The 15,462-nt window shown below is 46.4% G+C and overlaps 1 protein-coding gene across 1 annotated transcript in view; it reads right to left on the reverse strand.

The window, feature by feature from the left end:
• LOC135057435 (guanylate cyclase 2G-like) overlaps positions 1-15,462 on the reverse strand; it is a 213,686-nt gene that overhangs the window by 106,174 nt on the left and 92,050 nt on the right. The window contains exons 2-3 of the mRNA XM_063963329.1: positions 2,667-3,015; positions 795-919 (exon numbers count right to left, since the gene is read on the reverse strand). Of these exons, the coding sequence (XP_063819399.1) occupies positions 795-919; positions 2,667-2,979 (438 nt within the window). The 5' untranslated portion in view covers positions 2,980-3,015. The remainder of the gene's footprint in view (positions 1-794; positions 920-2,666; positions 3,016-15,462) is intronic.

The following is a 15,462-nucleotide window of genomic DNA, read 5'->3' on the forward strand; positions in this document are numbered from 1 at the left end:
CGGTTATTGCTGAAAACAATATTGTGAGGTGGTCAGAATTAACTGGAAATGAATGTTACTGATGTTAATAATACTATAGGAACAATAACAGGTCAATTACACTATGGGGGTCATTCCGAGTTGTTCGCTCGTTATTTTTTTCTCGCAACGGAGCGATTAGTCGCTAATGTACATGCGCAATGTCCGCAGTGCGACTGGGCCAAGTAAATTTGCTATGCAGTTAGGAATTTTACTCACGGCATTACGAGGTTTTTTCTTCGTTCTGGTGATCGTAATGTGATTGACAGGAAGTGGGTGTTTCTGGGCGGAAACTGGCCGTTTTATGGGTGTGTGCGAAAAAATGCTACCGTTTCTGGGAAAAACGCGGGAGTGGCTGGAGAAACGGAGGAGTGTCTGGGCGAACGCTGGGTGTGTTTGTGACTTCAAACCAGGAACGACAAGCACTGAACTGATCGCAGTGGCAGAGTAAGTGTGGAGCTACTCAGAAACTGCTAAGAAGTGTCTATTCGCAATTTTGCTAATCTTTCGTTCGCACTTTTGATAAGCTAAGATTCACTCCCAGTAGGCGGCGGCTTAGCGTGTGCAAAGCTGCTAAAAGCAGCTTGCGAGCGAACAACTCGGAATGAGGGCCCATGTTAGGTACTTTTATTAATTTTTAAAGAACTACAAATCCAAAACACAACCATAAATTAGAGGCAAAACCAAAATACGGAGTCTGTGTTTATCTCTAATACAGTATGTATATATAAATAGTATATAGAAGCAAGTGAATGATTTCTAACATACAGACTCACCAGAAATCCACTGACTTCAAATTGTTGCACCATAATAAATACATAATTCCCCTCCGTCAGTCCCTGATTTTCGGCCTCCAGCAGAATCAATCTGGCATCGTCAGAGCTCGCCACTAATATAATAACTGGAAGAAGGGAGAATAACATCAAACTTTCACTGTGAGCAATACCCCCAGGTGAGCAGTGAATGCTGGTTGCTTGTGGTGAGGGGGGGGCTTGAGTATTCACAGCGGCAGACAATGCTGATATTAACTACAGACCTTGATATCATTTGATGTACGTCTTTTAGTAGTATAAATGTATAAATAGATATTTCTTATTGTTTACATTTCTTTCTTTAGTTCTCTCGACTCGCCAGTAGGGGGTATAGTTGGGGCGTGGGTGCTACCCCTGCATTCAGCAACACAACTTATTGACCTGACACTCCTTCACTGCTGGGAAAGTGCAATTTACATTCACAGCAATAAAAAGGATTTTGAGGGGCAGGTGCGCTGAGTTATGTCATGGGCCGGGACTGCGGCAGGGACAGTGAAGAGAAACTGATCCATGTATTGACGCCATGGTGCATTGGAATTGGTGCCTTGCGTATATCGGGGGTCATTCAGTTTTTTGCAGCGGTGCAATCGGGTCAGAACTACACATGTGCCAGCACCGCAGTGCATCGGCGCATGCCAGATGGCTGACGGCCGTCATTGCCTAGCGATCGCCTCTGCCTGATTGACAGGCAGATGCGGTCGCTTGAGGGAGGGAGCGGCATGGCGGCGTTTGGCCACCGTTTTCGGGACGCAGTCTGGTCAAAGCAGGTGTGGCCGGACCGTGCCAGGGGGGCAGCCCACCCCAGCTGCATGATGTCACACGCAGCCGCTGCGACCCTGGCAGCGACAAGTAACTCCCGGCCAGCCGCAGAAGCTGCGCTGGCTGGGAGTTACTCTACAAGTACAAGATCATCTCCGCTGGGCGATGCTTTTGTACTTGTGCAGTGGGGCCGGGACAGACATGCGGGGTGGGCTAGCCCTGTGCTGCGCCCCCCCCCCCCCCCGCATGTCTGTGTCAGTGATTGTAGCTGTGCTAAATTTAGCACAGCTACGATCAGGTCGGAATGACCCCCATCATTGTAAAAGCATGTGTTAATCTACTGACATGTCTGATGTAGTGCACGTATGTGTGACCCTGTGACCCAGCATGTAGCGTGTTATTGAGTAACTGGTCTTGGTCCATGTAGGGGGAAGGCATCACCTTGACAACCCATATGCTTTTACTTAAAGGACTGGAAAATACTAACTAATCAGCTCCTAACTGTCATGTTACAGGCTGTGTTAGGTGAAAGCCGGAACGGTCCCGACTCTGGAAAGCCGGAGCGGACCAGCTACCTGCAGCAACCTCAGCCACTTGTAGAGCTCCTCTGTGCACGTCTCCCTGCGCCACTTGCTGTGTGACAGCTGTCAGATACACGGGGACGGGCACTGAGAGCTCCACCACGGGAAAAGTCACTGGAGGGAACCAGTCCGGCATTCCGGAGTCTGAACTGTTCAATTCTCTCTGCCGGAGTGCAGCAGCTGCGGGTCAGGAGGGGGCTGTGTACTGTACATCTCACTGCACCATTTGCTGTGTGTCATACACTGGGACACGCACAGAGAGCTACACAGCTGCACGGGTCACTGCAAGGAGCCTGTACAGTCCTGCGTTCTGGAGTCCAGCTTTCACCCAATCCTAGAAGGAGGAGCCTTGTGGAGGCAGCGACTACCCTCCTACACTTGGGAAACTGCGGTGGTCATTTATTGACAGTAAGTGTCTGGTGGCCCATTAGGAAGAAGGGGTTAGTAAAGGCAGGACAGTGATGGTAGGCAGGACCTCAAAGCAAATCTGCAATACCTCGGGCAGTTGACGCAACTAAGAGAAGGTTCTCGCGGAGATTTCCTGGTTTGCCTGGTTCGTACTTTATCTTTGCTGTGACTGTGAAGTTCGTAGGTAATTGGTTTTCCAGCAGCGTCCACAATTCATCAATTCTGTCCCAAGTTGACCCCTCAGCTGATCCCCCAAACAGAGCAATATAGTTCCACATAAAATACTTCAGGGTCTTCTCTACGGCATCCGATATACACTGGAGGGGTGACACCATTTTCACATACGTGTCATATATTCGGGTGTTATCCAGCTTTGGTGTCTGACTGACAAAGCCAAACATTGGAACGTTCCAAAAGGAAGCCAGCAATCCGGTGACCTGGGGAGAGGAGAACAAAGTATCCACAATGATATCATATTGGTTCATTTGTTGATAACGGTCCCTATGAATATGCATAACCCACAACTGGGGGCCAGGGGGCATCAGCTTTCCATCTTGCCCCAGGCCCAACATTTTAGGTACAGTATGGCTCTGTCAGGATATGTCATCTGTCCCAGTGAGTGCACGCACAGTCCCATGCAGTGATTACGAGATAGGCTTGTCCTACAGCCAAAAAGTGTTTTCTGCACTGGCAGCCACTAGATGGCGTTCAAAGGAGCGATTCACTTCATTCTGACGCGCACAGCTGCTGGTGTTGACATTACTGTTATGTTGTTCCGTCATTTTGAAATATTTGGACAACAGGTACTACAGGTACTACAGGTGCATTGACTTTAAATTTTTATCAACAAGTGGCAAAACAAATCATTGGAAGAGCGCTACAATTGCTAATGACATACTTTACTAAAAATGGCTCATCATACACTACTTTTAGACATCTAGGCTAATCTGATCCTTGGATCTCCCCCCATCAGACTTTTGGATGTGGGCATTTTAAAAGAACCAGGTGTAGCAAGAAGGATGTCATACCCTGCCTGATCTGAAAGACGGCATTGACTGTCACGTGCTGACTATTCCAGCTGACACGTTACATCCTACTATGCAGAAATTCTTTTCTTTGACTGGAAACTGTTGTTGACCACAATGGAGGATGCAGAGAAAATTTGTAGCTCGTTTCAAGTTATTTATATTGCCACCGGTTGACAACATTTGAAACAAACATATATTTATATTTTCAATAAATGGCGAGCGCATCATCTTTGGTACCTATTGTCCTAATTTCTCTTTATTACAAGATTTACAACTGCTCTAAGTAGGGATACTTTTGTTTTAACTGTCCTGTATATGATCGCAAAAGTCACAGTCTTTTAGTCCACCACATACAGTATGACAAACTAAAATATATAGCAATGTACAGTACAAATTATTACAAATACACTCTTAAGGCAATTTTGCCTAGTGAACAAAAGTTAAAAGATTTCCTCTGAGAATATTGCATGAAATTCCCGGGAAGCCTATGGGCTACTGTATAATTATAATAAATAGGGACTACGATCTCACCTTTACAGTATGTACCAAACTCCAAAAAGTAAAACTTTTTGGAGTTTGGCATCCTCTTGTGCCATACTCAGATGTTGTAAACCGCTGTAGTGAGGCATTCTCAGAGGAGAGGGATCTTAGGATCCCTCTCCCACATCCCGGGAACTGACACTGTGGTGCAGTAATAAACTATTATTAAATTGCCCCGATAAAATATTTCTTAATCCAGCTATGAGAAATTAAACGTATCGGGGCAGAGTTGCAGATTTTCATAAATCGGCCCCTTAGTATGCAGTATTCATAAAATATACCCCACGTTGGCGAGAGGTTCCATTCTACGCCTGCAGAGCAAACCACAGAATAGATTGTTAAATGCCGATACACAGATAAATAAGGTTATTCCTGGAAAATAATATGGACCTACTACATGTCTAATCATATATTAGCTAACAGTTCACTCACTTTGACCTACATTAAAAATGGCAGTGCATAAAAGTCAGTCCTACCTCAGAGGCTTCAGGGCAAACCGGCCCAAAGAGGGCAGAGACTTGGTAGTCCTCAAACTGGCTGATGAAGGCGTTAAGGGATATTTTGGCACTGCAGCCGCAGTCAGCATACACAAACTCCAAAGTCCTGTTACCCAGGAGCGTAGGACCCCATTCCAGGTTTACCTTATCAATTGCCAACTGCATGGCAGAGCCCAGACGCTGGGCACTGAATGGGTAGGATAAGTTCCAGGGGGCCTGGAATCCAAGAATGATCTTGGAAGACTGCGCTCCCCTGGTGGAATTAATACTACTTATAAACTGCATTTCTGCAGTGAAGATCTGGGCACAGACTGTGCCCAGAAGAAGCCACATTGCAGGGTCTGGGAAAACCCAGGAGATCAGATACACAAGCGCTGATTATATCTATCCAGGATTTGTTCTCCAGCTGCCTGTCCGAGGAAGACTGCGCTGTGGCTGGCCGAGAGGTACTTATACCTGTCCCCTGACTGGTGTCTGCAATTCTCCAGTGCCTTCCACATGTCTCCTATTAAACAGTCCTAATTAGCAGCAATGTCTCCAGTCACAGTCTCCCACTGGCCCTTAATACTGTAACCCTCCAACTGCTGGATCTCATGTTTTGTGTGTTAATCCTGTAAGTTTGCCTTTTCTGCATGCTTTTTCTATGTAGAAACTTTTTCTTTTTTAGTTATATATTTATATACATAAGCAATGTTGTACCAGGTTATTTAGGATCCATTTACAGTAGAAAATATTATTATTATTATTATTATTATTATTATTAATAATAATAATAATAATTTAGCACATATATTTTATGCCGTAAATGCACAATAATATTCACTACAATCAGAGATGTGCGCCGACCTCTGTGTTTTGGATATGTAATAACTTTGTGTTTTGGTTTTGCATCTGTATTTATTTATTTTTTTAAAGGGATAAAAACTGCTAGAATCACATCATTTTGGCCCTTTTTGTTCCTATACTATAATTAAGCTCATTAACATTAATTTCCAGCCATTTCCACTCAATGTTGACCACCTCACAACATTATTCACCAATATTGGGCAACGTCTGTCTGACTAAACTAAGCAACAATATGGGGGGGGGCAGTAACTAGACATATTGGTGCCCTGAGCCAGAAAAAGAATTGGTTCCCTCTCCCACACCATACTTTAAAATTAAGGACAGCGGCCTTACGGGAAAGAGGTTTGGCCGCAGCATAGTACCAATTCACATTACACAGCACAGTAGTGTCCTTTATTCGCATTACACCTAGTGATGAGCGGGTTCGGTTTCTCGGAAACCGAACCCCCCCGAACTTCACGCTTTTTACACGGGTCCGAGGCAGACTCGGATCTTCCCGCCTTGCTCGGCTAACCCGAGCGCGCCCGAACGTCATCATCCCGCTGTCGGATTCTCGCGAGGCTCGTATTCTATCGCGAGACTCGGATTCTATATAAGGAGCCGCGCGTCGCCGCCATTTTCACACGTGCATTGAGATTCATAGGGAGAGGACGTGGCTGGCGTCCTCTCCATTTAGATTAGAAGAGAGAGAGTGAGAGTGAGACACTTGATTTACTGGAGCTTAGGAGTACTCAGAGAGTGCAGAGTTTACTAGTGACTGACCAGTGACCACCAGTGCAGTTTTTTTATTATATTATTATTTAATATAATCCGTTCTCTGCCTGAAAAAAAACGATACACAGTGACACAGTAACAGTATACCATATCTGTGCTCAGCCTCAGTGTGCTGCATCATCTATGTATATCTGACTGTGCTGAGTGCTCAGTGCTCACACAGCTTAATTGTGGGGGAGACTGGGGAGCAGTAGCAGGAGTACATATTATTTAACAGTGCACACTTTTGCTGCCAGAGTGCCACTGCCAGTGTGACTGACCAGTGACCACTGTCTGACCACCAGTATATTGTGATTGTCTGCCTGAAAAAGTTAAACACTCGTCGTGTGGTGTTTTTATTCTATAAACGCATTCTGCTGACAGTGTCCAGCAGGTCCGTCATTAATTATATAATATATACCTGTCCGGCTGCAGTAGAGATATATATATATTTTTTATATCATTATCATCCAGTCTATATTAGCAGCAGACGCAGTACGGTAGTCCACGGCTGTAGCTACCTCTGTATCGGCAGTCGCTCGTCCATCCATAATTGTATACCACCTACCTGTGGTGTTTTTTTTTTCCCCTATCTTCTTTATACTACTAGTAGCTTACTTTAGGAGTCTGCAGTGCTGCTGACAGTGTCCAGCAGGTCCGTCATTATATAATATATACCTGTCCGGCTGCAGTAGTGATATATATATATTTTTTATATCATTATCATCCAGTCTATATTAGCAGCAGACGCAGTACGGTAGTCCACGGCTGTAGCTACCTCTGTGTCGGCAGTCGCTCGTCCATCCATAATTGTATACCACCTACCTGTGGTGTTTTTTTTTTTTCTATCTTCTTGATACTACTAGTAGCTTACTTTAGGAGTCTGCAGTGCTGCTGACAGTGTCCAGCAGGTCCGTCATTATATAATATATACCTGTCCGGCTGCAGTAGTGATATATATATATATATTTTTTATATCATTATCATCCAGTCTATATTAGCAGCAGACGCAGTACGGTAGTCCACGGCTGTAGCTACCTCTGTGTCGGTAGTCGCTCGTCCATCCATAATTGTATACCACCTACCTGTGGTGTTTTTTTTTTTTTCTATCTTCTTGATACTACTAGTAGCTTACTTTAGGAGTCTGCAGTGCTGCTGACAGTGTCCAGCAGGTCCGTCATTATATAATATATACCTGTCCGGCTGCAGTAGTGATATATATATATATATTTTATATCATTATCATCCAGTCTATATTAGCAGCAGACGCAGTACGGTAGTCCACGGCTGTAGCTACCTCTGTGTCGGCAGTCGCTCGTCCATCTATAATTGTATACCACCTACCTGTGGTGTTTTTTTTTTCTTCTATCTTCTTGATACTACTAGTAGCTTACTTTAGGAGTCTGCAGTGCTGCTGACAGTGTCCAGCAGGTCCGTCATTATATAATATATACCTGTCCGGCTGCAGTAGTGATATATATATATATTTTTTATATCATTATCATCCAGTCTATATTAGCAGCAGACGCAGTACGGTAGTCCACGGCTGTAGCTACCTCTGTGTCGGCAGTCGCTCGTCCATCCATAATTGTATACCACCTACCTGTGGTGTTTTTTTTTTTCTATCTTCTTGATACTACTAGTAGCTTACTTTAGGAGTCTGCAGTGCTGCTGACAGTGTCTAGCAGGTCCGTCATTATATAATATATACCTGTCCGGCTGCAGTAGTGATATATATATATATATATTTTTTTTTTTTTTTTTATATCATTATCATCCAGTCTATATTAGCAGCAGCCGCAGTACGGTAGTCCACGGCTGTAGCTACCTCTGTGTCGGCAGTCGCTCGTCCATCCATAATTGTATACCACCTACCTGTGGTGTTTTTTTTTCCCTATCTTCTTGATACTACTAGTAGCTTACTTTAGGAGTCCGCAGTGCTGCTGACAGTGTCCAGCAGGTCCGTCATTATATAATATATACCTGTCCGGCTGCAGTAGTGATATATATATATTTTTTATATCATTATCATCCAGTCTATATTAGCAGCAGACGCAGTACGGTAGTCCACGGCTGTAGCTACCTCTGTGTCGGCAGTCGCTCGTCCATCCATAAGTATACTAGTATCCATCCATCTCCATTGTTTACCTGAGGTGCCTTTTAGTTGTGCCTATTAAAATATGGAGAACAAAAATGTTGAGGTTCCAAAAATAGGGAAAGATCAAGATCGACTTCCACCTCGTGCTGAAGCTGCTGCCACTAGTCATGGCCGAGACGATGAAATGCCAGCAACGTCGTCTGCCAAGGCCGATGCCCAATGTCATAGTACAGAGCATGTAAAATCCAAAACACCAAATATCAGTAAAAAAAGGACTCAAAAATCTAAAATAAAATTGTCAGAGGAGAAGCGTAAACTTGCCAATATGCCATTTACCACACGGAGTGGCAAGGAACGGCTGAGGCCCTGGCCTATGTTCATGGCTAGTGGTTCAGCTTCACATGAGGATGGAAGCACTCAGCCTCTCGCTAGAAAAATGAAAAGACTCAAGCTGGCAAAAGCACAGCAAAGAACTGTGCGTTCTTCGAAATCACAAATCCACAAGGAGAGTCCAATTGTGTCGTTTGCGATGCCTGACCTTCCCAACACTGGACGTGAAGAGCATGCGCCTTCCACCATTTGCACGCCCCCTGCAAGTGCTGGAAGGAGCACCCGCAGTCCAGTTCCTGATAGTCAGATTGAAGATGTCAGTGTTGAAGTACACCAGGATGAGGAGGATATGGGTGTTGCTGGCGCTGGGGAGGAAATTGACCAGGAGGATTCTGATGGTGAGGTGGTTTGTTTAAGTCAGGCACCCGGGGAGACACCTGTTGTCCGTGGGAGGAATAGGGCCATTGACATGCCTGGTGAAAATACCAAAAAAATCAGCTCTTCGGTGTGGAAGTATTTCAACAGAAATGCGGACAACATTTGTCAAGCCGTGTGTTGCCTTTGTCAAGCTGTAATAAGTAGGGGTAAGGACGTTAACCACCTCGGAACATCCTCCCTTATACGTCACCTGCAGCGCATTCATCATAAGTCAGTGACAAGTTCAAAAACTTTGGGCGACAGCGGAAGCAGTCCACTGACCAGTAAATCCCTTCCTCTTGTAACCAAGCTCACGCAAACCACCCCACCAACTCCCTCAGTGTCAATTTCCTCCTTCTCCAGGAATGCCAATAGTCCTGCAGGCCATGTCACTGGCAATTCTGACGAGTCCTCTCCTGCCTGGGATTCCTCCGATGCATCCTTGCGTGTAACGCCTACTGCTGCTGGCGCTGCTGTTGTTGCTGCTGGGAGTCGATGGTCATCCCAGAGGGGAAGTCGTACTCGTAAGACCACTTTTACTACTTCCACCAAGCAATTGACTGTCCAACAGTCCTTTGCGAGGAAGATGAAATATCACAGCAGTCATCCTGCTGCAAAGCGGATAACTGAGGCCTTGGCATCCTGGGCGGTGAGAAACGTGGTTCCGGTATCCATCATTACTGCAGAGGCAACTAGAGACTTGTTGGAGGTACTGTGTCCCCGGTACCAAATACCATCTAGGTTCCATTTCTCTAGGCAGGCGATACCGAAAATGTGCACAGACCTCAGAAAAAGACTCACCAGTGTCCTAAAAAATGCAGTTGTACCCAATGTCCACTTAACCACGGACATGTGGACAAGTGGAGCAGGGCAGGCTCAGGACTATATGACTGTGACAGCCCACTGGGTAGATGTATGGACTCCCGCCGCAAGAACAGCAGCGGCGGCACCAGTAGCAGCATCTCGCAAACGCCAACTCTTTCCTAGGCAGGCTACGCTTTGTATCACCGCTTTCCAGAATACGCACACAGCTAAAAACCTCTTACGGCAACTGAGGAAGATCATCGCAGAATGGCTTGCCCCAATTGGACTCTCCTGTGGATTTGTGGCATCGGACAACGCCAGCAATATTGTGTGTGCATTAAATATGGGCAAATTCCAGCACGTCCCATGTTTTGCACATACCTTGAATTTGGTGGTGCAGAATTATTTAAAAAACGAGAGGGGCGTGCAAGAGATGCTGTCGGTGGCCAGAAGAATTGCGGGACACTTTCGGCATACAGGCACCACGTACAGAAGACTGGAGCACCACCAAAAACGCCTGAACCTGCCCTGCCATCATCTGAAGCAAGAAGTGGTAACGAGGTGGAATTCAACCCTCTATATGCTTCAGAGGTTGGAGGAGCAGCAAAAGGCCATTCAAGTCTATACAACTGAGCACGATATAGGAGGTGGAATGCACCTGTCTCAAGCGCAGTGGAGAATGATTTCAACGTTGTGCAAGGTTCTGCAACCTTTTGAACTTGCCACACGTGAAGTCAGTTCAGACACTGCCAGCCTGAGTCAGGTCATTCCCCTCATCAGGCTTTTGCAGAAGAAGCTGGAGACATTGAAGGAGGAGCTAACACAGAGCGATTCCGCTAGGCATGTGGGACTTGTGGATGGAGCCCTTAATTCGCTTAACAAGGATTCACGGGTGGTCAATCTGTTGAAATCAGAGCACTACATTTTGGCCACCGTGCTCGATCCTAGATTTAAAACCTACCTTGGATCTCTCTTTCCGGCAGACACAAGTCTGCTGGGGTTCAAAGAACTGCTGGTGACAAAATTGTCAAGTCAAGCGGAACGCGACCTGTCAACATCTCCTCCTTCACATTCTCCCGCAACTGTGGGTGCGAGGAAAAGGCTCAGAATTCCGAGCCCACCCGCTGGCGGTGATGCAGGGCAGTCTGGAGCGACTGCTGATGCTGACATCTGGTCCGGACTGAAGGACCTGACAACGATTACGGACATGTCGTCTACTGTCACTGCATATGATTCTCTCCCCATTGAAAGAATAGTGGAGGATTATATGAGTGACCGCATCCAAGTAGGCACGTCAGACAGTCCGTACTTATACTGGCAGGAAAAAGAGGCAATTTGGAGGCCCTTGCACAAACTGGCTTTATTCTACCTAAGTTGCCCTCCCACAAGTGTGTACTCCGAAAGAGTGTTTAGTGCCGCCGCTCACCTTGTCAGCAATCGGCGTACGAGGTTACATCCAGAAAATGTGGAGAAGATGATGTTCATTAAAATGAATTATAATCAATTCCTCCGTGGAGACATTGACCAGCAGCAATTGCCTCCACAAAGTACACAGGGAGCTGAGATGGTGGATTCCAGTGGGGACGAATTGATAATCTGTGAGGAGGGGGATGTACACGGTGATATATCGGAGGATGATGATGAGGTGGACATCTTGCCTCTGTAGAGCCAGTTTGTGCAAGGAGAGATTAATTGCTTCTTTTTTGGTGGGGGTCCAAACCAACCCGTCATTTCAGTCACAGTCGTGTGGCAGACCCTGTCACTGAAATGATGGGTTGGTTAAAGTGTGCATGTCCTGTTTATACAACATAAGGGTGGGTGGGAGGGCCCAAGGACAATTCCATCTTGCACCTCCTTTTTTCTTTCATTTTTCTTTGCGTCATGTGCTGTTTGGGGGGTGTTTTTTGGAAGGGCCATCCTGCGTGACACTGCAGTGCCACTCCTAGATGGGCCAGGTGTTTGTGTCGGCCACTAGGGTCGCTTAGCTTACTCACACAGCTACCTCATTGCGCCTCTTTTTTTCTTTGCGTCATGTGCTGTTTGGGGAGTGTTTTTTGGAAGGGCCATCCTGCGTGACACTGCAGTGCCACTCCTAGATGGGCCAGGTGTTTGTGTCGGCCACTAGGGTCGCTTAGCTTACTCACACAGCTACCTCATTGCGCCTCTTTTTTTCTTTGCATCATGTGCTGTTTGGGGAGTGTTTTTTGGAAGGGCCATCCTGCGTGACACTGCAGTGCCACTCCTAGATGGGCCAGGTGTTTGTGTCGGCCACTAGGGTCGCTTAGCTTACTCACACAGCTACCTCATTGCGCCTCTTTTTTTTCTTCTTTGCGTCATGTGCTGCTGTTTGGGGAGTGTTTTTTGGAAGGGCCATCCTGCGTGACACTGCAGTGCCACTCCTAGATGGGCCAGGTGTTTGTGTCGGCCACTAGGGTCGCTTAGCTTACTCACACAGCTACCTCATTGCGCCTCTTTTTTTCTTTGCGTCATGTGCTGTTTGGGGAGTGTTTTTTGGAAGGGCCATCCTGCGTGACACTGCAGTGCCACTCCTAGATGGGCCAGGTGTTTGTGTCGGCCACTTGGGTCGCTTAGCTTAGCCATCCAGCGACCTCGGTTCAAATTTTAGGACTAAAAATAATATTGTGAGGTGTGAGGTGTTCAGAATAGACTGAAAATGAGTGGAAATTATGGTTATTGAGGTTAATAATACTTTGGGATCAAAATGAACCCCAATTCTATGATTTAAGCTGTTTTTTAGGGTTTTTTGAAAAAAACACCCGAATCCAAAACACACCCGAATCCGACAAAAAAAATTCGGTGAGGTTTTGCCAAAACGCGTTCGAACCCAAAACACGGCCGCGGAACCGAACCCAAAACCAAAACACAAAACCCGAAAAATTTCCGGTGCTCATCACTAATTACACCACAGTACTAGCCTTTGTACACATTACACCACAGCAGAGCCCCTGATACACATTATGCCAGGTTGAGTCCACACTATGCCAGGTAGAGCCCCTGATGCACATTATGCCAGGTAGAGCCCCTGATGCACATTATGCCGGGTAGAGCCCACATTATGCCAGGTAGAGCCCACATTATGCCAGGAAGAGCGCCTGATGCACATTATTCTAGGAAGAGCCTACATTATGCCATGTAGAGCCCCTGATATACATTATGCCAGGGAGAGTCTACATTATGCCAGGTAGAGCTCCTGATACACATTATGCCAGGGAGAGTCTACATTATGCCAGGTAGAGCCCCTGATATACATTATGCCAGGGAGAGTCTACATTATGCCAGGTAGAGCTCCTGATACACATTATGCCAGGAAGAGCCCACATTATGCCAGGCAGTGCCGTTGATGTACATTACACCAGGTAGAGCCCACATTATGTCAGGTAGAGCCCCTGGTGCAAATTATTACAGGTAGAGCTCACATTATGCCAGGTAGAGTCCCTGATGCACATTATGCCAGATAGAGCTCCTGATACACATTACACCAGGTAGAGCCCCTGAGGCACATTATGCCAGGTAGAGCCCACATTATGCCAGGTAGAGCCCCTGATGCACATTATGCCAGGTAGAGCACACATTATGCCAGGTAAACCCCCCCATCTCTGTGAATGACCTGCCAGCATCAGTGTCTGTCCTCCTCTTCGCCCTCCTACCCTAACGCTGTGGCTCTTTCCGACGAAGGGTACTGTGGGTGTCCTGGGGGGCGGGCTGTTAGAGACATAATCTCTCTGAGTTAGATAGTGGGTGGGCAGATGGACCCCACAGCGCAGCAGCGTCAGTAGCATTGCATTCTAGCGGGTGTTGCCGGTGGTCCTGCGCCCACAGTGTATTTGCGCTGCATATTAGCTGTGTGCCAGGCACCACTGCCACAGTGCTAGTTATGGTCCTGCTGCACCCACTATTTCCAAACATACAGAGAGGTACTACCATGCTGAGACTTAATTAGCATCCATCCCACCTGCCTTTGGTATTTCTAATTAGCAATGTGCTCCTCGCCTTTGCAGACTGCTTATTGGGAAAGGCACCATGATGGTAAGTCCTGAATATATTTATACAGTTTGTTTTTGTTTTATTATTATTATTATTATTATTATTGTTTTGCAGCGCCATACAAAGGACCGTACAGGGAGATAAAACTTAGCATTACAGTAAATAAATAACAGATATAGAGTACAGGTAACAAAGAGCACCACAATTCTCAAGACATAATACAGTTTAGATGTAAGTAGCGAGGGAGTGATCATCGTACTACTTGGGGCTGGTGTCCATAGATGGAGATGAGCCTTTACCAGGAGGAGAAAAAGCGGTAAAGATGGTCGCTGAGTAGGAGAGAGCTGTGAGTGAAATGTGTCGAGAGGGCTTAGAAAACAAGAGGAAAGAGGGCCCTGCTCTGAAGAGCTAACAATCTAGTGGGAAGGGTCGACAGACAGATGACATGAGATGCAAGCAAGTGGGAGGTAGCCTGATGGCAGTATTTAAGCAAAGCTGAGATGTTCAATGCATGAGGCAGGGGGATGGAAGAGCGGCCTATGTGTTGGGAGGGGTACGCTTTGATGAATAGGTGGGTTTTTAGTGCCCGTTTGAAGCTTTGCAAGGTCGGGGAGAGTCTAACGGAGCGGGGGAGTGCGTTCCACTGAAGGGGTACAGCCCGGGCATAGTCTTGGACTCGAGCATGGGAAGCAGTGACCAGGGCGAAGGAGAGGTGACAGTCATTGGTCGACCGTAGGGGACGGTAGGGAGTATGAAGGGAGAGGAGGTTGCAAATGTAGGGAGCAGTGGAATTAGAGATGGCCTTGTATGTGAGGGTGAGGAGATTGAAGAGGATTCTGTAGGGGAATGGGAGCCAGTGTAGATTTTGTTGAAGGGGAGTGGCAGATGTGGAGCGGAGGGAGAGAAAGATAAGCCTAGCTGCGGAGTTCAGGACAGATTAGAGGGGAGCAAGATGGGAGCAAGCGAGGCAGTGAGGAGAACATTGCAGTAGTTGAGTCGTGAGATGACCAGTGAGTGGATGATAAGTTTAGTTGCACTCTAGGAGAGAAATGGCCTGATGCAAGCAATGTTGCGTAGCTGGAACCGACAGGATTGTGCCAGAGCTTGGATGTGGGGTGCAAAGGAGAGGGAGGAGTCAAGAGTGACGCCCAAGCAGCGGAGTGGGGAACGGGGGAGATGGTGGTGTTGTCAAAAGTGATAGAGATATTGGTAGGGGGTGTTGCTCTTGATAATGGAAAGATGATGAGTTCAGTTTTAGGGATGAGTTCGGGTGCGGGGCTCACTTGGTTGTTGAGGCTTGGCTGCTTTGTAATATTTAATTTAGCAAATTTTGTAGTACCTTATTATTTTACTAACTATGTAAAACATATTAACATGACCTCTTACCCATGTAACATTGTTACCAAATAGCTTATACTTCTTATTAACACTTACTATCACTTTAATCTTTTATTAGTGTGGTGCTTTGGACCGTTTGGCCTGTGATGACTTGAGGGGTCCTGTGCCCTGGACTTGTATCTTAGTCTTAGGGACCCACCTGACGATGAAATGATGAGTTCACCTGGA

Source organism: Pseudophryne corroboree, chromosome 3 (assembly GCF_028390025.1).
Source record: "Pseudophryne corroboree isolate aPseCor3 chromosome 3, aPseCor3.hap2, whole genome shotgun sequence".
Classification (NCBI taxonomy): Eukaryota; Metazoa; Chordata; class Amphibia; order Anura; family Myobatrachidae; genus Pseudophryne; species Pseudophryne corroboree.